General features: G+C 40.1%; 1 protein-coding gene across 9 annotated transcripts in view; it reads right to left on the reverse strand.

Annotated features, from left to right (window-relative positions):
• The window catches only part of UTRN (utrophin), a 943,118-nt gene that overhangs the window by 506,535 nt on the left and 413,288 nt on the right, over window positions 1–23,295 (reverse strand). For all 9 annotated transcript variants that reach the window (XM_089654601.1, XM_089654598.1, XM_089654599.1 and 6 more), the window contains 2 exons: window positions 19,211–19,416; window positions 15,555–15,709 (listed from right to left, as the gene is read on the reverse strand). In XM_089654601.1, coding sequence (XP_089510727.1) covers window positions 15,555–15,709; window positions 19,211–19,416 — 361 coding nt within the window. The remainder of the gene's footprint in view (window positions 1–15,554; window positions 15,710–19,210; window positions 19,417–23,295) is intronic.

Consider the following 23,295-nt stretch of genomic DNA (forward strand, 5'->3'; position numbering starts at 1 on the left):
AAAAAGCTTTCAGAAAAACGGAAGTGTTCATAATTTATTTTTATCAATTAGTAAAATAGAAAGTAAATGAACAGAAGGGGAATCTAAACTGAATCAATATTTGTGTGACCACCATCTACTTCAAAACAGCATTGATTTTTCTATAGACACTTGTACACAGTTTTTGAAGGAACTCGGCAGACAGTGCAATGGCCAAAACATTGGCACCCCTGCATTTCTGTTTGATAAATGCATCACTTTGCCTAGAAAATTGTTGCAATCACAAATGTTTAGGCATTCTCATGTTTATTTCTTTTGTTTGTATTGATATGACACAAAAAAGTGGAGAAACAAAATTCAAATCTGACACATTCCACGCAAAACCCCAAAAATGGACTGGACAATATTATTGGCATCTTCTTAAAATAGTAAGAAATAATTGCATTTCAAGTTTGTGATGCTCCTGTAATCTATAATTAAACTCACCAGTATTAATTAACAGCTGATGACAATATAGAAATCACTCCGGTAACCAGTTAAAATGGTTTAAAATTGACTCAACCTTTCTGTGTGTCTCTGTGTGCCACATGGAGCATGAAGAGAGAATGAGCAGCAAGAATTGTCTGAGGATTTGAGAACAAAAATTGTGGAAAAGCATGGACAATCTCCAGGTTATATGTCCATCTCCAGAAATCTTAATGTTCCTGTGTCCACTGTGCTCAACATTCTCAAGTAGTTTGCAGCCCATGGCACTGTAGCTAATCTCCCTGGACATGAACGAAAGAGAAACATTGATCAAACATTGATTGCAATGAAGGATTGTTCGAATGGTGGATAAAGAGCCTCAATTAACTTCTAGACAAATTCAAGCTGACCTTCCAGCACAGGGTACAACTGTGTCAGCACGCACTATATGTTGCAATCTGAATAAAAAAGGGACGCTATATTAGGAGACCAAAGAGGACCCCAATGCTGCCACAGAAACATAAAAAATCCAGATAGGAGTTTGCCAAAACTTACAGTACAGTGAGAAAGCCAAAATTCTTTTGGGAGAATGTGCTGAAACAAAATTACACCTTTTTGGTAAAGCCCATCATTTTACTGTTTTCAGAAAAAGAAATGAGGACTTTAACCACTTGCCTACTGGGCACTTATACCCCCTTCCTTACCAGGCCAATTTTCAGCTTTCATCGCTGTCACACTCTGAATGACAATTGCGCAGTCATGCAACATTGTACTCATATGAAATTTTTATAATTTTTTTTCTCACAAATAGAGCTTTCTTTTGGTGGTATTTACTTGCCACTGTGTGTTTTATTTTTTGTGCTATAAACAAAAAAAGAGCAAACAATTTGAAAAAAAAAAGTTTCTTTGTTTATATTATAAAATTTTGCAAACAGGTAATTTTTCTCCTTCACTGATGTGCATTGATGAGGCGGCACTGATAGGGGGCACTGATAGGCAGCACTGACTGGCGGCACTATTGGACACTGACTGGCGGCACTGGTGGGCAGCACTGCTGGGTGGCACTGACTGGTGGCACTGCTGGGCTGCACTGATGGGCACTGGTGGGTGGCACTGATGGGCACTGGTGGGTGGCACTGCTGGGTACAGGTGGGTGGCACTGCTGGGCGGAACTGCTGGGCACTTGTGGGCGGGACTGGTGGGTGGCATTGCTGGGCACCGATCATCAGGGCACTGATCACCAGTGCCCTGATGATTAGTGCCAATCCCTGCTCTGACAACTGCCAGTTCTCGGCAGTACTTTCCTCACGCGCTGACAGCTGACAGCGCGAGGAAAGTGCAGCCGAGAACCGCAATTGCATTTCCCGGTGATCACGTGGTAAAAGGCTGCTGTTATTGGCCTTTTACCACATCACGTGATCAGCTGTGTCCGTAGGACACCGCAATCACTGAGATCATCAGGTGCGCGCCCCCGGGGGGCACATAGGGGAGCGCGTTCTGCGAAGACGCCATATGACGACCTCCCAGAACTGGATGGCCGCAGTGCAGCCGTCATTTGGCTACCTGCGGTCAGCAACTAGTTAAAGAAAATAATACAGTCCCTACAGTCAAACATGGTGGAGGTTCACTTATGTTTTGAGGTTGCTTTGCTGCTTCAGACACTGGATGTCTTGACCGTGCACATGACATTATGAAATCTGAAGACTACCAAAGAATTATGGGGTGCAATGTAGGGCCTAATGTCAGAAAATTGGGTCTCCGTCAGAGGTCATGGGTCTCACAGCAGGACAACCACCCACATGTCAAAAGGCACCCAGAAATGGTTTAAGTCAAAGCATTGGAAAGTACTGAACTGGCCAACAATGAGTCCAGATCTCAATCCCATAGAGCACCTGTGGAGAGATCTCAAAACAGAAGTTGGGAAAAGGAACCCTACCAATCTGAAAGACAAGGAACAGTTGACTAAAGAAGAGTGGTTCAAAATTTCAGTAGAGAGGTGTAAGAAACTCATTGACGGTTACAGGCAGCAATAGAATTCAGTTATTTTTTCCAGGGGGTGTGCTACCAAATATTAACCTCCCTAGCGGTTTTCCCAAGTCTGGCTCGCGGTTAAATCTTGCTGCCAACAGACTCGGGCTCACCGCAATCTAATTACCTGGTGCCGATCTGTGTCCCTGGTCCTGCGCTGCCAGCAGCCATCCCCTCCGCCCGTCCCCATTCTCCTTCCCTGCTTCTCTGGTTCCCAGCTATCTCATGCTGATCAGTGTGATCAGCGTGAGTCTGCCGTGCTGTGCCATTGGAGGGTGTGACTTGCGGGAGGCAGGAATTATAAAAACAAATCACTGTCAAAATAAAGTGTTACTCTGTGCATACATTGTAACTCTACCTGAGATATATCCATAGTGCAGTTTTTCAGTTTCTGTGACTAAAAACGGTTTTGCACTCATGGCTTCCAAAAAGCGCCTCGCTAGCACTAAAATGGTTCATGATGAGCTAGCGAACAGCGACAGTGAGGAGCTACTTGAATTGAGCAATAGCGACTCGTGGCGATTTGTCTTAAGACACCAAACGTGAAGACAGTGGTGAATCTGAGATTGACGCGAGTGATCTGTGCACATGGTGCACTATTGATTGTGATACGCCAGCGCCGCCAAGATTTCCATTTACTGGCACACCTGGTATGAAAATACATGTTGAAGGTGACAACCCCTTGACATACTTGGAATTTTTTCTGACCAATGAGGTTATTGAAATTATTGTGACAGAAACAAATAGGTACGCAGCGCAACGACTAGCTGCTCCACAGAGCCGGTTTTCACGCAGCAGAAAGTGGGAGCCTGTGACCAAAGAGGACATTTGGCTGTTTCTCTGCCTAATTATTCTACAAGGAGTGGTGGGGAAACTGCTGTAGAAGTGGTACTGGACCACCAACAAAATGCTCTCCACGCCGTTCTTTGGCACCGTCATGTCGGAGTACAACTTTTCCCTCATTATGAAATTTTTGCACTACGCAAATAATGAGGATTTTGATGAATCAACTCATCCAGCTCCCAAGCTAAAAAAATGTAGGAAGTCTCCAAAATAATTGTAAGAAATTTCCAGCAGAGCTATGTGCCAGAGAGAGACATCAGCATAGATGAAAGTCTAATGGCCTACAAGGGAAGGCTTAGCTGGATACAGTAGATCGTGTCCAAGAGAGCATGATTTGGCGTCAAACCCTATCTGCTGTGCGAATCATCTACCGGCTACATCTGGAACACAGTCATATACACTGGCAAAGGAACAAAATTTGATCCTAAGTACAGCAACTACGGAATGGCAACATCTTCTGTCCTGTCACTGATTGAGCCTCTGCTAAACCAAGGCTACTGTGTAACGACGGACAATTTTTACACCTCTCCAGAACTTTACGAGATTCTTCTTCAGCACAAAACGGATGCCTATGGAATCGTTCAGGCTAACCTGCCATCCATGTTTGCAAAAAACAAACTGAAGTCAGGAGAATTAGTTGCCTTGCAGAAAGGCAAAATGATGGCACTGAGATGGCGGCACAAGAAGTATGTGTGCCTAATGAGTACCATTCACAATGCCTCCACAGTGATGGTACAAACAAAAGGTGGGAAAAACATCTAGAAGCCGCAGGTTGTCATTGACTACAACAGCACCATGGAAGGTGTCGACAGAGCTGACCAAGCTAGGACTTTCTATCCGGCGATGAGAAAGCAGCAGAAAAAATACTATAAAAAGATTTTCCGGCATCTTCTAGAACAGTGTTTGTGGAATGCCTACATTCTGTTCCGCAAAAAGAGTGACAAGCCTGTGGTTCATGCAGACTTTATATGGAAAGTGGAGGAATCGATTTTCCTCAAGCATCAAACACCATCAGTGTCTGTGGGTAGATCTGGACGATGTGCTGTGGGAGTTGTCAACTCCCATCTGACTGGACGTCATTTTATGGACCACATCCCACCAACCCAAAAAAAGGCAGTACCTACCAGGATGTACGTGGTATGTTGCTCTCGGTGAGATGAGAGTGGAAAAAAAATCTGCAAGGAAACGAGGTTCCACTGTCCTGATTGCGATGTCGGACTTTGTGCAGTCCCGTTTTTCAAAATTTACCACACCTGTGATGTTTTCTAAAACAAAATGCAGTGTCTATATAACATTGTTTGGACAGAGTTCCATGTGTTTGATTTGATTACATTATTTAATTTATTATTATATTATTATTTTTTATTATACTATAATTTATGATTTAATTTATTAAACTTTATTGTACCAAGGATGTCTACTAGACTCTTGTTTAAACAGATTTCAGTAAGTTATTCCTAAGATTTACAGGCGTACAATAAAAAAAACAACATATTTCCATTGAAAACAATGTACCGCTTTTAGCACAGAAATACTGACATTATCATACCGCTAGGGAGGTTAAATTGAGGGTGCCAATAATTTTGTCTAGTCCATTTTTGCGTGGAATGTGTCAGATTTGCCTTTTTGTTTTTCCACTTTTTTGTGTCATATCAATATAAACAAAAGAAATAAACATGAGAATGCCTAAACATATGTAATTGCAACAATTTTCTGGGCGAAGTGGTTCATTATTTGACTGCACTGACTGTAGGTTGTTCTAAACATCTTGGAGAACTAACCACATATCTTCTGTGGATGTAGACGTCCTCAAATCCTTCTGTAATCCCAGGCAGACTCCATGGTGTTGTAATCCAGGTTATTTTTTAAGGCCAAACCATCACTTCAAGGACTCCTTGTTCTTCTTTACACTGAAGTTAGCTCTTAATGACATTGCCTGTATGTTTGGGATCATTGTTGTGCTGCAGAATAAATATGGGGGCAATCACACACCTCCCTGATGGTATAGCATGATAGATAAGTATCTGCCTGTATTTCTCAGCATTGTGGATACCATTGATCCTGACTAAATCTCCAACTCTCGTTGCAGAATTGCACCCTCAGACGTGCAGGGAACCTTCACCATGCTTTATTCTTAACTGCAGACACTCATTATTGTACCACTCTTCAGCCCTTCAACCAGGGCACAATTTCCCAATAGGCAGCGTAGACGTGTACCTACAGGCACCCTTCCTAGAGGGGTGCCTGTCCACAGGAGAGAGATGCAAGAAGCAAAGTGTGTGTACCTTGCCCCAATGCAATGCCCTGGTTTTTGCTCATGATGAATTAGGCTCCTTTCACCCTAGTGCCCCACAGTGCAAGGATAATTCTGCAGACCATAATGTAAAGTGGAACGCTGCTGACTGTGATGTAAGGGGGGGGGGGCTTTGGTGACCACAGACCACCTTACATCAGAGTTCCCCTTTACATCAGTATTGTAGAGGCCCCCCTTGCACTGTAAGGGGGAACCCTGCCAATTCTGATATAAGGAGAACTCTGAGGAATCTTGTGTAAGGGGGGCTCTGGTCACCAGAGACCCCCTTACATCATCGTTCCCCTTTGCATCACACTCCGCAGTGTTTCCTTTACATCAAGGTCTGCAGCATTCCCCTTTACACATATAAAAGTATTTATATAAAAATATTTTATCAAGAAAAAAAAAGTCGTTTTTTTTTTTTTTTTTTTTGGAAGGGGTAATTCAGAATTCTCTGCCTATAGGCTCCTGAGATGTAAATCCAGCCCTGTCTTTAGCAAAAAAACTACTTCTTGCTACAGCCAAATATTGAAAATTTTGACTCATCAGTCCAGAGCATTTGCAGTCATTTTTCTCCGAGAGCCCCCCCCAGTCCCTATGTTTTCGTGCATAGTTGACTTGCTTAGCCTCGTTTTCACGTTGGAGGTATAGCTTTTTGGCCACAACTCTTCCATGAAGACCACCTCTGGCCAGACTACTCCAGACAGTAGATGGTTGTACCTGGGTCCCACTGGTTTCCGCCAGTTCTGTGCTGATGGCACTGCTGGACATCTTCTGCTGTGGAAGGGAAGTAAGCATGATGTGTCTTTCATCTGCTGCTTTAAATATCTTTGGCTGTTTCCTTTTGACTCTATATTTGTACTTTTGAAAAATTGTCAATAAACATATTATGGAAAAAAAGTTTCCTTGGCTGACCACTGCATCTACGGTACTCGGCATTGCCTGATTCTTTGTGCTTCTTCAAAAGAGTTTGACATGCACATAGTAAACCCCATCTGCTTTGAAATCTTTGCCTAGGAGAGCTTTTCACTCACTTTGCATTTTGTAAATTGATAAAAATAAACAATTAAAATATATATTTTTGAAATAATTCTAACTTTAGTTTTTCTTCAGGCCTGCCTAAATCTTTTGCACAGTACTATATATATATTAGTCTACATGACATCAAGCTAAGGAAACCACATAAAAAAAGTATGTTGATATAGAGGATGTCTTCTTTTTTTCAAAGATGTAATATTAGTGTGTCATTCTAGCATCCATAAAACTGAGTGATTACATTGATTACCAGCTACCTTAAAAGAAATATGACATTATACGTGTAGTAGCAAAGCAGAATTCTTAACTAGATTGGGACTTCTGAGAAAGGATATTGATAGAGGATTTCTATTAGGATCTGAGGCTTTTCTGATCACTGTGAAAACTGTTCGTTCAGCTGGAAAAGATATAACAGTGACACGTGCAACAAGAAAGAGAAGAAATGATTTTTATCTTAATTTGTCATTTCAGCAATCCTAGTAGCAGTCCTTTAGCCTAAAAATGTTTTCCTTGTCAAAAATGTTTTTAGGTTGTGCTTTTCTTAGATTTCTTTTACTTTAGTGGACATAATGTAGAGGTATATAATACATGTACCTGCTAACCTGTACTCTAGTTTCCTCCCACACTCCAAAGACATGGTGGTAGGTTCATTGGCTCCAGTCTAAATTGGCCCTAGTATGTATAAATGTGAGTTAGGAACCTTGAGAGCAGGGACTGATGTAAATGCACAATATATATGTAAAGTGCTGCTTAAAACTGACTGAGCTATATAAGCACCTGTAATAAATAAATGACTAAATGCCTGTATACACAAGTTCCTATCTATTTCTATAATTTATATAGTGTCAACAGTTTGAGTGGCACTTTACAATCTAAAGGGAGACAGTACAGTTACAACACAATAAACTAAAAGAGGGTTAACAGGGCCCTGCTCATAACAGCTTACAATCTAATAGTGTAGGGCAAGTGGTACAAAAGTTTGTAACTGTGAAGGGATGAACTGATGAAAGAGTAAAAGTTCACTTAGTTGGGGGTGTCATAGGTTTCCCTGAAGAGATGAGTTTTCAGGGATCGCCTAAAAGGCAGCCAGAGTAGAAGACAGCTGGAGAGATTCAGGTAGAGAGCTCCAGAGGATGGGAGAGGCTCTAGAGAAGTTCTAGAGATGAGCATGGGAGGAGAAGACAAGAGAGCTTGAAAGCAGGTCATCTTGGGATGAGTGGAGAGGATGGTTTGGGTGATATTTGGAAACAAGATTGGTGATGTAGCTCAGGGCAGAGTTGTGGATGGCTTTGTATGTTGTGGTTAGTCATTTGAATTTAATTTGCTGGGCAATTGGAAGCCAATGGAGGGATTGGAAGAGAGGGGTGGCAGACACTGAGTGGTTGGTAAGGTAAATGAGTCTGACAGGAGCATTCATTATAGACTGAAGAGGGAATAGCCTGTGGAGAGCAAGCCTAGGAGAAGAGAGTAGCAATAGTAAAGGATAGAGATAACATGGGAGTGAATGAGTAGCTTGGTGGTTTAATTAGTTAAAAAGAAGAGAATTTTAGAGATGTTACAGATGTGAAGTCTACAAGCTTTTGACAGTGGTTGGATTTAGGGCCGAAAAGACAGGTCAGAGTCTAGGATTACACCCAGTAGCCTGGTGTGAGGGGATGGACTGATAGTTGTATTATTGATCTTGATGGAAAGGTCATGGGGGGGTATACTCAGCTAGGCTTTAGAGAGATTTACTTTAAGGCATCTTGAATGCAATGCCTTGAAAACATATTCATACCCCTTAAAATTTTCCACATTTTGTCATGTTACAACCAAACACGTAAATGTATTTTATTAGCATTTTATGTGATAGACCAACACAAAGTGGCACATAATTTTGAAGAGGAAGGAAAATGATAAATGGTTTTCAAAATGTTTTACAAATAAATATCTGAAAAGTATGGCGTGCATTTGTATTCAGCCCTCTTTACTCAGATAACCCTAACTAACATCTAATGGAACCAAGTGTCTTCAGAAATCACCTAATTATTAGAGTCCACCTGTGTGTAATTTAATTTCAATATAAACACAGTTGTTCTGTGAAGTCCTCAGAGTTTGTTAGAGAATATTTGTGACCAAACAGCATCGTGAAGGCCAAGGAACACACCAGAAAGGTCAGGGATAAGGTTGTGGAGAAGTTTACAGCAGGAATAGGTTATAAAAAATATCCCAAACTTTGAACATCTCACGGAGCACTGTTCAATTCATAATCCAAAAATGGAAAGAGTACGGCACAACTGTAAACCTACCAAGACATGGCCATCCACCTAAACTGACAGGCTGGGCAAGGAGAGCATTAATCACAGAAGCAGCCAAGAGACCCATGGTAACTCTGGAGGAGCTGCAAAAATTCACAGCTCAGGTAGGAGAATCTAACCTTCTTGAAAAATATATAAACAAATTCAAATAAATGAATATAAAATAAAATCCAAACACTTAAATATCTAAATAAAAAATATATAATATAAAAAATATAAAATATATAAAAAATATAAATAAAAAAGTCCAATGCAAAGTGTCCCAAAATGTCCCAATATAACCAAAAATAGTGTCAAATAGAAATGGTGTCCAAAAAAATTGTCCAAATATCCAAATTTAATTCATCCAGTCAGAAGAAATTCCCTTCCATCCCGTAATACCTCGAAAAAACAAATTCAAAAATCTAGTGCATTACCTTAATACATAATATATTCTCTCCGTGCAAACACAAAAACAAAAAAATGTGCAAACACTATATATGTGTATCTCTTCCGTGCACATGTGAATAAACTGTGACCACTCAGTGAAAACTGCAACACTGTGTTCCACCAGCACCAATAGTATTAGATGCTATTACCCTCTGTATCCATATACCAGCATCCAAATGAGATCTTCCAAATGCTCCAATGAAAATATTCCAAGGTCCTCAAAAGACAAGAAGGGTCTCAAGGCTCATATTCAGGGTATAATAAAAAGATTTAATAAGAACTTACATTAAAATTTCATTATTCCGGCTTCCAACATGCTTCCTATGTGAGTCCTATCAAACAAATGCGATTTGCCATGTGTTGACAACCCACAAAATGGCCGCGGCGACACTTCCGGTCTGCGTGCGTGCGTCACTACGTCACACCCTTAACGCGTTTCGTCACTTCCGGACTTCGTCTGAAGGGATCACTTCAGACGAAGTCCGGAAGTGACGAAACGCGTTAAGGGTGTGACGTAGTGACGCACGCACGCAGACCGGAAGTGTCGCCGCGGCCATTTTGTGGGTTGTCAACACATGGCAAATCGCATTTGTTTGATAGGACTCACATAGGAAGCATGTTGGAAGCCGGAATAATGAAATTTTAATGTAAGTTCTTATTAAATCTTTTTATTATACCCTGAATATGAGCCTTGAGACCCTTCTTGTCTTTTGAGGACCTTGGAATATTTTCATTGGAGCATTTGGAAGATCTCATTTGGATGCTGGTATATGGATACAGAGGGTAATAGCATCTAATACTATTGGTGCTGGTGGAACACAGTGTTGCAGTTTTCACTGAGTGGTCACAGTTTATTCACATGTGCACGGAAGAGATACACATATATAGTGTTTGCACATTTTTTTGTTTTTGTGTTTGCACGGAGAGAATATATTATGTATTAAGGTAATGCACTAGATTTTTGAATTTGTTTTTTCGAGGTATTACGGGATGGAAGGGAATTTCTTCTGACTGGATGAATTAAATTTGGATATTTGGACAATTTTTTTGGACACCATTTCTATTTGACACTATTTTTGGTTATATTGGGACATTTTGGGACACTTTGCATTGGACTTTTTTATTTATATTTTTTATATATTTTATATTTTTTATATTATATATTTTTTATTTAGATATTTAAGTGTTTGGATTTTATTTTATATTCATTTATTTGAATTTGTTTATATATTTTTCAAGAAGGTTATAATATTGTGTTGCTTTCTGGGGAGAAAGCGTGACTTTTTGAGGGGTTTTTTGGGGTTAGGTGATATACACATATTTAAAATATAGGTAGGAGAATCTGTCCAAAGGACAACTATTAGCCGTGCACTCCACAAATCTGGCCTTTATGAAAGAGTGGCAAGAAGAAAGCCATTGTTGAAAGAAAGCCATAATAAGTCCCATCTGCAGTTTGCGAGAAGCCATGTGGGGGACACAGCAAACATGTGGAAGAAGGTGTTCTGGTCAGATGAGATCAAAATTTAACTTTTTGGCCTAAAAGCAAAATGCTATGTGTGGCAGAAAACTAGCACTGCACATCACCCTGAATACACCATCCCCACCCTGAAACATGGTGATGGCAGCATCATGTTGTGGGGATGCTTTTCTTCAGCAGGGACAGGAAAGCTGGTCAGAGTTGATGGGAAGATGGATGGAGCCAAATACAGGGTAATCTTAGAAGAAAACTTGCTAGAGTCTGCAAAAGACTTGAGACTGGAGCAGAGGTTCACCTTCCAGCAGGACAACGACCCTAAACATACAGCCAGAGCTACAATGGAATGGTTTAGATCAAAGCATATTCATGTGATAGAATGGCCCAGTCAAACTCCAGACCTAAATACAATTGAGAATCTGTGGTAAGACGTGAAAATTGCTGTTCACAGACACTTTCCATCCAGTCTGACAGAGCTATTTTGCAAAGAAAAATTGGCAAATATTCCACTCTCTAGATGTGCAAAGCTGGCAGAGGCATACCAAAAAAGACTTGCAGCTGTAATTGCAAGGAAAGGTGGTTGTACAAAGTATTGACTCAGGGGGACTGAATAGAAATGCATAGAAATAGAAATGTATTTGTAAAAAATGTTGAAAACCATTTATCATTTTCCTTCCACTTCAGAGTTATGTAGCAATTTGTGCTGGTCTATCACATAAAATCCCCAAAAAATACACTTACTGTTTTGGTTGTAACATGACAAAACATGGAAAATTTCAAGGGGTATGAATATGTTTACAAGGCACTGTATGTTCCATGAAGTAAAACAGCCAATTGCAACAGCTCTTCAATTTGGAACAAGAAAGTCTTTCAAGAGCATCAGACTCCACAAACATAAGATGATTAATTTCTTGCGAATATGATTTACTAAACCATATGTGTGTACACTGTCACATCAATGCATACACAGATCAGGCCCAACAACACAATTGTATATATTAAACGCTTTTACTATGAACATGTTATGTGCGTGGGTAGAAGCACACGTATGGAAAACTTACTAATAAATTTCGTATGCTTAGAAACGTACACTCCAGCATCTGCATGTACAGAAGCTAAGTGCTGGGATACCTAAAAGACAATGGAATTTTCTCCTATGTTTGGGAATTGAAGGGGTGGGGGTGACATCGGTTAGCTATTCTGCATACCTTTTTTGTAGGAACAAAGCCACATGAAATTGACTTGTATATTATTAAAAGTGACTGTAAAAAGTACTAAAAATAAAAAAGTTAAAGTTCATGCTGTGCAAAGGGTACCACAATGCATACAAGTTAAACAGTGCTAATAAGCAGAAGTGCAGGCTCTAAGCACCACAAGGAAATTGTGGTTCCCATAATAAAAATACACAAGCACATAGCTTTATTTGCTTTGATGTAGGAGTGTATAGCCTGAACATGGTGTAGGGTCATTTGTCACATTGTAGTTTTTTTGATTTTTTTTTAAGTAGGGTTTGCATAAAAATACAAGGTCTGTTCTAGACCACCACCCCCATGTAAAAAAAAGAAAATTAAACATTACAAAAAAAAACACATATTTGGAAAAAACTTTTAAATATACTATCCTTACATCTGCACTTCTGCTCAGGATGCCTAGGTGAGGATGACTTTACTGGACCTTCTGGCAAGGTCCTGGGAAAACAAAAAACCCGAAATCTTGCAAACATGCACTATGCAGGAGTGTAAGCATATTTTTAAAATTTGGACTGTGTGATTTTTTTATGCAATGTTTAGTAAGCATTTTTGTAAAGCCTAATTGGATATTACTTTTTGATACAAGGTTCGCTTTAACATGTAAATTCTGTAGTGCAGCTTTTTGGAACAAAGTGCAGAAAAGCAGTATTATTCCAAACTTGCTCTTCTGCATTTTCTTTTTGTTAACTAGGCTAGTTGTGCTAGTAATAATTTACTCCTAAAAGTAATAAACCTATAGTAACACTTAATTTTAATTCATATAGCTAATTCAGGAAAGAAAAATATGCTTCTTAATATTGGCTATTTGCATTGGAATATATTTCTTTGTTTGTCTCACTTAAACCATTGCTTGGTTTAAGTGAGACAAACATACCTAATTTAATAACACAACTTGATAAAGGTTAGGAAACTCTTCTGGCATGTCAGTTTCCATTGCTGTAGACATGTAGCTAGAGGAAAAAAAGATTTGTGATAAAGATCTAATCTTTTTTAGAAATATTTAAAGCCCACTTCTAGGTAAAAACAGCCCCTTTCATCCTTTCATCCAGTTTCCAAACTGAGGACCCCCCCCCCCCCTTGCATTTTTTTAAATTCTTGAATATATGTTCTTGGTACTCTTCTGTCTGGGGCACGGTCAGAGAGCAGGGGAATAATTAATTTTTAGGTGTAAAAAAACTGCACAGAGTGACATCTCAAATAACAGGATTTTTTGTTACCATAAAAGCCCTTTCTCTGAGTTCATTGATGGACACAACCTCTTCTTGACCATATGCTTCTTGACCAAATGCTTATACTGCCCCCTACAGAAGTGGGACACTAGGCAGAAAAAAAAGATGAGCATCGCCTATGGGCAGTTCCAGCTGGTGGTAAATTCCCTCCCTGCTATAGACAGCTCAGTCACAAAGCAGTAACATAGAAAAAAACAAAAGAGGGGTGGGTGCTGTGTCCAAAAATGAACTCAGAGAAAGGGACTATACAGTGAGTAACAAAAAATCCCATTTTCTCTTTTGTTCATTGATGGACACAGCCTTTTCACATTCTTGACTATAGGGATGCCCCAAAGCAGAGTCTCAATGAGCAGTAAGAAATCAGGAAGAATATGCAACAACCACCAAGAACCAGCTAGAAGAGGAGCAAAAAAAACCACAAAGAGCGACCAGCAAACCCTTGCGGCCAAAAACCAAGCTTCCTATAGCAGGGAGGGGGTATAGTACCAGCTGGGACTGCCCACAGGCGGTGCTCAGTTTCTTTCTTCATAGCTGTCAGATATGACTAAAGCCGTGTAGGCTGAAATGCGCCAACTCACTGCATTTCTGACTTATACACTGTAGCTTCTAGATAAGATTTTAAGAGCAGTAACGGTGGTGCAGATCACTTTTATGGATTAACGATACAGCTGCGTGATTGAGAATTGGGAACCCGTGAGTTCTGCTAAAGCTGAATAGATTGGGTAGTAGCACTAAATATTCTGACATTACTTTAGGATCATAAAATATATCAAAAATAGGTCTACAGGGTCTATTACACACAATAATTGAACAATCCAAAGCTTGAATGACAATGTGATTCTCGTTATTAGAAGAAGCAACCATAGGTGAATATGGGAGGAATTGTAGGGTATTGGGGGTTTGAGTATAACTGATATCAAAGGTACACCTGTGGAGTAGACTGACATGTATATCCAAAAACTGGAAGGTCATGGGGAGGTAGAAACAGGGTAGGGGAGCTGGGGGAAGGATAAGGGGAGTGAAAGCCAGGAGTGTACGTAAAGGGGAAGATGTGAGAAAGAAAAGAAAAAAAAAGGGGCGTTGAGAGGAAAAGTGTCAGAATGAGAGTGAGTATAGCTAAGAAGGGTCATCAATAGAGTGAGAAGGGGCAGAAGACAGAGAAGAGGAGGAGCTCCCCCCACCCTTCCCTCTCTGTGTAGAGTTAAACTATTGGCCAGTGTCCTGAGTCTTCTATCTTCTGATCTGCAAAGTGCAATGGTCCTTCTTTGGGGCCTGGTGACACGGGCACTTTCCACCAGCTCTCAACTGTCAGGGTCTTCACAGGTCACAAAGAATTCAATTATTTCAATGTTAATTAATTATGATAATTCATGATCATGAAGAGCAGCAGTAAGACTGTAATGGTTGTGGTATAGAACTGCATTGGTAGATCACCAGTCTTTGTCCAGAAGAGATGTTGTGGAGGGTTATGTGAGCAGGTCAGGTGAGTATAAAACCATGTTGGTGGTATTTTTTTAATTATTATTATTATTATACAGTATTTACATAGCGCCAAAAGGTTTGCTTAGCGCTGTACATTGTAGTGGGGGACAGTACATGGGACAGTACAGTAACAAAACAATACACGAGGGGTTCGAGGGCCCTGCTCTTTCGAGCTTACAATCTGGGAGGGAGGGGATAGTGGTACAGGAGGAAGTGGCTGTGGGGGATGGAGTGGTAGGAGGAGTAGAGGAGATCGGCTGTTTGGTGAGGGTGGAGTAGGCTTCCCTGAAGAGATGGGTTTTCAGGGTGCGCCTGAAGGTGAGGAGGGTAGGTGATAGTCTGATGGATTGGGGTAGTGAGTTCCAGAGGATGGGGGAAGTCCTGGAGAAGTCCTGCAGTCAAGCGTGGGAGGAGGAGACCAGGGAGCTAGAAAGTAGGAGGTCTTGTGAGGAGCGAAGAGTACGGGTTGGGTGGTATTTGGGTATCAGGTCGGTGAGGTAGTCTTTGTAAATGGGTGATGGATTGAGGGGGAACACATTTGCCCAGGGACTGGCTTCAACTACTAAGTTATTGCTAAGACTTCTTTCTTTCAAAATTTAAAAACATATCCAGTTTTTCAATACTTTAACTCTCAGTGAGATTTTCAGTCCCTCTTATTAAATTAGCGGACTCTGAATTCTCTCCAAAACCCCTATGTTCTTTTTACAATGCTGCCCATAACTGGATCTCAAATTTTAGCTGTGTTCTTACCTCTTATTCATGTTCACCCATGTCATGTACAGTTGATCACTAGCCTCCTTTACTTTTCTGGTGTCATCAGAGCTGTAATCACGTAGTACTTTGTTAGTAAGTTCATTAAATGTGTCCATGGTTATCTCACCCTTGTGCAGTTCTTGCATTAAAGCCTGGAAAATACAATATAATTTACCATTAGTTGAAAAAACTATAGTTATAGTTATAGTAAATATAAATAACAAACTATATAAATAAACCCCAAAGACATTTTCTATTTGAAACTGACACAGCAAAATATGTTTACTATTCACTACTATTACTCACACTGCCACATAACAGAACTTAGCCATCTATTTCTTTACAAATAATTTACCAAATTCATTTTCACACAAAGTTAAAGCAGAGTTCCATTCAAAAGCGGAAGCTCTGCTTATTTCCCTCCTCCCCCCTCCACTGCCATATTTGGCACCTTTTGGGGGGGAGCGGATACCTGTTTTTGACAGGTACCCTCTCCCACTAACGGCTCAGTTCGCCGCGGCAAAGTGAGCCGGAAAGTTTGTCCCCCTTCTCCCTCCCGCAGTCTCCTGGGGCTTTCATGGGTCCCAAAAGACTGCTGGACCAATTAGGAGGCCCAGTGCGACTCGTGAATGCGCAGTGGGCAGCAGGCTGTGAAGCCATAAGCTGTCACAGCCTGGTGCCCACAGTTAAGAGACCGGTGCCATGGAGGAGAGGAGGAGAGAAGGGGAGAAGGGACGGTGCGGTTGAGAATATCGCTGGACTCCGGGACAGGTAAGTGTGTGTTTATTAAAAGTAAGCAGCTACAGTTTTTGTAGTTGCTGACTTTTAATAAATACAAAAATGGCTGGAACTATGCTTTAACCACTTCCAGAGCGGACACTTTACCCCCTTCCTGACCAGGGCAATTTTCAGCTTTCAGCGCTATCACACTTTGAATGTCAATTGCGCGGTCATGCAACACTGTACTGAATTTTTTTACCATTTTTTTGAGACAGATAAAGCTTTATTTTGGTGGTATTTATTCACTGCTGGGATTTTTATTTTTTTTTGCTAAGTAAATGAAAAAGTCCAAAAAGTTTGAAAAAAAGTGTTTTTTTTTATAACATTTTGCAAATAAATATTATTTCATCATAAATCTTGGCCAAAATTTAGTCCATTATCTTTTTAGTAAAAAAAAAAAATCCAAATTAGTTTATAACCAAAAATTATAATTTTTAAACATTTTTTTTTACATTTTCATTTTATTTTTTTTATATTATTTTTTTTTTATTTTTATTTTTTTTCATACTGTCACCCCAGCAGTACAGTGTCACCATGGTGATGAAGATTTTTTTTTTTTTACACTGATTGCTTTTACACCCATATAGGATGCAAAAGCAATCATTTCTCTTTCTCTCTGTCTGCATTCTTGCAGTCATTGAGAAGTACTGAGTGAGCTGTGATTTGTCACAGCTTGTCACATGGTACAAGGCTGTTGTGAATAGCCTTGTACCATGTTACCTCTGTGATCATTTACAGATTTCACACGTAGTAAGCCATGGTGTCACAAGTGACATCTTGCTTACTACTTTGCATGTGATCAGTGATTGGCCAATCAGTGATCACATGATCGGGACCTCGTACAGAGGTCCCGTCCGATGATTGGTGTTTCACTGTGTCCGGTGTTTCACTGTTTATAAACGGCCACCCGACCCTGCACTGCCACCATCTGGCCGGTCGGGAAGTGATTAAATAAAAAAGAATATACTTAACTGTGCTTCAATAAATAAGAAAGGTGTTGTATACCAATTTCATAATTCCTACCTTCAAAATACCACAGCAACTGGCAAAAAGCACATCTTAATGAAGAGAGCCACACAAAACTTAGGGTTTCTGTAACCCCAAACTTCCCTAATTGTATCCCAATTGGTCTTCTAAATGTGACATTAAAAGTGTTTTGTTACATATGTGAGCCAAAGCTCTCTGTGCTCTCTGACTGCTGCATAGTTATCTGCACTGCTTCCAGTTGTCTCTGTGGACTGCAGAACACTTCCCATATATTTTCTTTTTTATTTGAAAATGTTTTCCCCTACAAAAGTGGAGTTACCCTTTAATGAAAAAAGCACCTTCACAGTATAACCCTATTACAATTCCTCTACCCCTCTATGTACTCTGCATGTGCACTTTACCTCCATTATATGGAGAAGCTAATTTTCAAAAGGATTTGAGAACGTCTACACATTAAAATGTACCCCCATGCTTCAATGTGCTCACCTGTGCTGGGCTGCCGAACAAGAAAGCCCAGCACTAGCTTTGCTGCTGACTGTTTATGCACACTAAAGCTGTGTTCCACCTCTGCAAGGAGAGGAGGGTTGGCTGTATTTGTGATCTCAACATTCAGCTGTGCAGATACGAAAACCTGCTACACTGCTATTTAGGTCTGTTTTCACAAACAGCAGTAAATCAGCTATTTCTACACTAGAGTACCAGACTTTTACTTGCCACCTGTTGACTGCACAGGGGTAAATTACATCTTTTTCCTTGCAATATTTTATATTTACCTTACTAGAAAATTATTAAAACCATTTAAAAACAATGGGAAGACACTACACCTTGCCTTTATAGCAGTTTAAAAAAATACAGTGAATTGATTCAGCATTCTTATGGAAAATGTAATGTAAGCACACTTAATATGTTTACATGTGGTTTTAAAGAGATTACGTTTTTCTGAACACAGAAGCACATAGTTCATCTTCCGAGGTGAAACTTTCTAAATGCATAAAGGCCATTTCAGTGTTAAATATTACTTCAATGCAATGTTACAAGACCTCCCTCTACAGTCCAAAGACAACAACTACATGTTTCTGCTGGGCTAAGCAAAGCATACTGAGCAATATATTTTCAAGCTAGTTAAATATAATAAAAAGATAATGGAATAACCTAAAATAAAATGTGATTCAAATTTAGGCATATTCTAGATGTATGCCACATTTGGAGATTATAAAGCATTTGTTATTCTCCTGAAGCTTAAAAGAAGTTTTGAGTTAACAAAGTTTTATATTATTTGCAATTATTATTTTAAGGCTGTGTGGGTGTAGTAGTGCTTATGAATAATAATAATAATTATTTTTTTTTTTATCAGCACCATCTTCAAGAAAACTAAATTGGATGATCATACCAATTATAATTTTTCTTTGGAACTGTACCCTTCCTACATTGGACTGTGATTTCCCTTAAAAACATTTGAAGAAGAACTCCAGGTATGGCTTTTTTTTACATAGTTATAGCTTAGGTCCAGCTTGGCATTTACCATACCTATGGAATCCCTCTAGAAGTTAGAAATCACTTTACTAGGCACCGCTTCCAGGTCCCATCAACTGCTTGGCAAGAGTGCTATTCAGAGAATGCTTTGCATTTTCTCAATGAATGCAAAACATTCTCTGGACATGGTGGAGAGGCAGTGACTTCAACCAATAAAAAAAATATTGTTGTTTGCTATAGCTTGTTTTACCTTGTGCTTTTCATTTCAGTACAGAATAGGTTAAACAGTACCATATCCGGAAGACAAGGGTGAATAATTTTAGTTCATGATAGTGAGCATCTATGTGGTATTTATGAAGATCTGTACCAGGTTTTCCAGCTTCTTCACAAATTCCACCTCAGTGAGTATTTACCTTGTTCTCTGCAAGCTGCTTGACAAGTGTGTCTTTGGATGTCTGAATGAGGGTATACAGGCGGAAATCTGTTTGGTCCAAGATACTCTGCAACTCCTTCCTTAGCTCCTCCCACTTTGAGCTGTCAGATAACATATCTTGTAACTGCTTCTGTCGCATGTCAATGCCATGTTGTGTGCTGTCCCACTGATTCTTCAACCTTTCCGCTGTATCATTAAAAAACTCAGTAGTTAAAAAAAGCACCATATGATAGGGTTGCTTTACTGTACACACTGTATTGTTCATCATGCAAATATACACACCTTATATAATAAAACAGCTAATGCTGTACCACTTAGGCTCCTTTCATACTTGTATGACTCAAAAGTTGCACAACTTTGGAGTGCAACTTTAATGTAACTTTGACGCAACTTTGGATGGGTGTGACTTGTCCCTCTGCAAAGTCAAATGCACTGTTGCACCACTGGTTTCATGTAAAACATTCAGGTATGACTTTCATGCAACTTTTGAGGGTTAACATTGAAGCCTATGGCCCTCCAGTTGCATGTAAGTCAGACTGAAGTAGTGCATGAACTACTTTGAAGTTGCTGCAACTTTATCTCATACGTACAGTATATGAATGGTTATCACTGGAAAACATGGGGTACAACTTGCCATGCAACTTTGATGTCCAAAGTCACATGACAAGTTGCACAAGTGTGAATGGGGCCTAAATGCTACAAAAATTGTTAATTGACAAGGCGATAAATAGGAAATAAACAGAAAAAATAAACATTTGGTGCCATTAAAAAGAGTAGAGGTATTTCTACAAGAAAGTATAGAATATGCACGTACTACAACTCAATGAGGTTGATTTACTAAAGGAACAGAGCATGTTCAGTTTGCAAAGTGAATGATCATTAAAGCTAGCCATCAGGCGGGTCAGTTGTTTTTTGTTCAGCCGGTAGGTTAAACGAAATAAAGTGACCTGATTCCCCCCCCCCTCAACACATCTGAATCCTCCCCAGCATGTCATTGTATTGTGGCTTCACTGATCGAGAGGAAATTTTCCAGCAAGGTGGTTGCACAGACATTGATTGGTAGATCGATGCCTGTACAACCACAGTGCTCTTACATGGGTCGAAATTCATCCAGTCCCTTCTAAACTGGCCAGATTTCAATACATCTATTGGCAGGTTTAGGGTAGTTAATGAAGTGAAATTATGTTCACTTCAATCACCAAAGAATGTGCAAATAAAATACTGGGCCCAATAAACAGTTTTTCTGACATTTTTGGCACATGGGTGATGCACACTTGACCTGGAACAAATGCTGACAAGGATTTGCCATGTGCACCATAAACTGGAAGATGTCAAATTGATTTGTCACAGGAATGTCACAGTTTATGCACCCTATAAATGAATGATAGTGCTATAAAAGAGCACAAATATTAGCTGCAGAGTCTGACCAGGCGCAGACATAGAGTCAGAAGAAGTGGTCTTCTTCCCTCCTTCCATCTGAGCAGAGAGAAGGGAGGAGGCAACCGGCATATTCCATGTAATTAGTGTCCTCACGGACACTTACCAGAGGGAGCAAGCAGTGGCAGCTCTGTGCTGCTCTGATGCTCGCACTTTTACCCCCCCCCCCCCCCCCAATCCCACACCAGTGATTATTTCCTGATTATAAGAACAGAAGAAGCAAAAAAGCTTGCTATATTGCTCCCTACACAATGACAGACTTTGCCAAAAAAACATCTAAAAAGCCAGACCAGTTCTGGAAAAGCATTCTTTGGATGGATGAAACTAAGATTAATCTATACCAGAATGATGGTAAGAAAAAAGTGTGGAGAGGGCTTGGAACAGCTCATGATCCAAAGCACACAACATCATCTGTAAAACATGGTGGAGGCAGTATGATGGCATGGGCATGCATGGCTTCCAGTGTCACTGCAGCCGGATGAATTCTGCAGTGTTTAGAGATATACTTTCAGCCAAATGCAGCAATGTTGATTGGACAACACTTCACAGTACAGATGGACAATGATCCAAAACACACTGCAAAAGCAACCCAGGAGCTTTTAAAGGAAAAGAAGTTGAATATTCTGCAATAGCCGAGTCAATCACCTGATCACAACCCCATTGAGCATACATTTCACTTGCTGAAGGTAAGACCAAGGACAAAAAGACTCACAAACAAAGAATAACTGAAGACAGCTGCAGTTAGAGCCTGGCAAAGCATCAGAAAGGAGGAAACTCAGTCTTTGGTAATGTCCATGGGTTCCAGACTTCAGGCAGTCATTGCCAGTAAAGGATTCATTGCCAGTAAAGGATTCTTAACAAAATATTAAAAATTTACATTTTGTTTATGATTATATTCAACTGTCCAATTACTTTTGGGCCCTTGAGAAAGGGGGGGGGTGGCTACTCTTAAGAGCTGTAATTCCTAAACCCTTCCTCCAATGTGTATGTACAAACCCTCAAATTAAACCTGAGAGTGTGCAATTTCAGCCCATATCCATTATATAACTATTGCTTGAATATGTTTTGGTAAATACCTGAAAAAACTAAAATTGTGCCTGTGTCCAAATATATATGGACCTAACTGTAGGCGTCTTCTAATTGTAACAGTACTCACAGGTAACTTTAGACCTTCTTTGATCTTCCTGGAGCTGATTGTTGGCTGAGTCCTTGCCATTTTGGCTATTCTTCTATCCATTCGAATGGTAGTTTTTCACTTTCACCTTTTGATTCAACTGTCCAATTACTTTTGGTCCCTTGAAAAAGGGGGGGTGGCTATTCTTAAGAGCTGTAATTCCTAAACCCTTCCTTCAATTTGGATGTACATACCCTCCAATTAAACATGAGAGTGTGCACTCTCAGTCCATATCCATCATATAACTATAGCTTGAATATGTTTTGGTAAATATTGTACATTCACATCAGTCCCTAACCCTCAAGGGGTGTACAATCTAAGGTCCCTAACTTACATTCATACATACACATACTAGGGCCAATTTTGACAGGATCCAATTAACCTACCAGCATGTCTTTTGAGTCTGGGAGGAAACTGGAGTACCCGGAGGAAACCTACGCAAGCACAGGGAGAACATACAAACTCCAGGCAAGTGGTGCCATGGTTGGGATTTGAACCAGTGACTCTAGTTAGTACTGCCAGACAGAAGTGCTAACCATTTAGCCAATGTGCTGCCCAAACACAAAATGAACACAGCTTCCTCTTATTTACTAAGATAAGCAGGATCGGATTTACATCTCAGGAGCCTATAGGCAGAAAATTCTGAGGCACAACCCCCAACACACACATATACAGTATTGATGGGAGGTCTTGTCACTTGTCACTGTGCCTGTGTTTGATGCTGCAGCAAGACCACAACACAAATGTATGCACCATATATATAAATGCAAGAGGATTATAATGCCACACTGCTGCGATATAATGCACTTTATTAATATATTGTGACACCTGGTTGCGTGCATATATATCTGTCCAAGATTTAAGCTCTATGAGGATTTGTTCCACTAGGGGGCCCTGTTGAGCCTTCAGCAGTGAGGTAATGAGCCCAGCTGAAGGTAGTGGGCTCATTAGGGCCTCTATAAATCGTCCCAGCCTGCTTAGTGGGTTGCTCCATCCTGGAACCAGATCTGTGCCTGAGTAGACTGGGGAGCACCATACTTATCTGTGCAGTGAGACAAAGGCCTGTGTGGCTAGCCTCCAACTGATAGGGACTGGGTGTAGCATAAGGCTGTACCTAGTGGATAGCTAGGGAAGCTATTGTATAGTAGGTGGCCAATTTGGCAAGGATTTAATTTCATGTTTCTTTTTGGTTTGATGTTTTTCTTGTAAATAGTGTAAATAAACTGCACCTTTTTGTTTTTCACCTACACTGCTGTTTTGTTGTGCCTGTTTATTTTGTGTCGTGAACTCACCCAGGGGGCACACACACCCACTGCTGAGCAAACCCCATTGATATATATATATATATATATATATATAAATATATATATACATATATACACACAGTACATATAGCAAGGTCAGCCTCTAGTAAAAGGTCAGCCTTTAGTAAATCGACCACACCAAATCACTTA

This window comes from Staurois parvus, unplaced genomic scaffold (assembly GCF_062004578.1).
Source record: "Staurois parvus isolate SC_StPar_1 unplaced genomic scaffold, SC_StPar_1.0 ptg000780l, whole genome shotgun sequence".
Lineage (NCBI taxonomy): Eukaryota > Metazoa > Chordata > Amphibia > Anura > Ranidae > Staurois > Staurois parvus.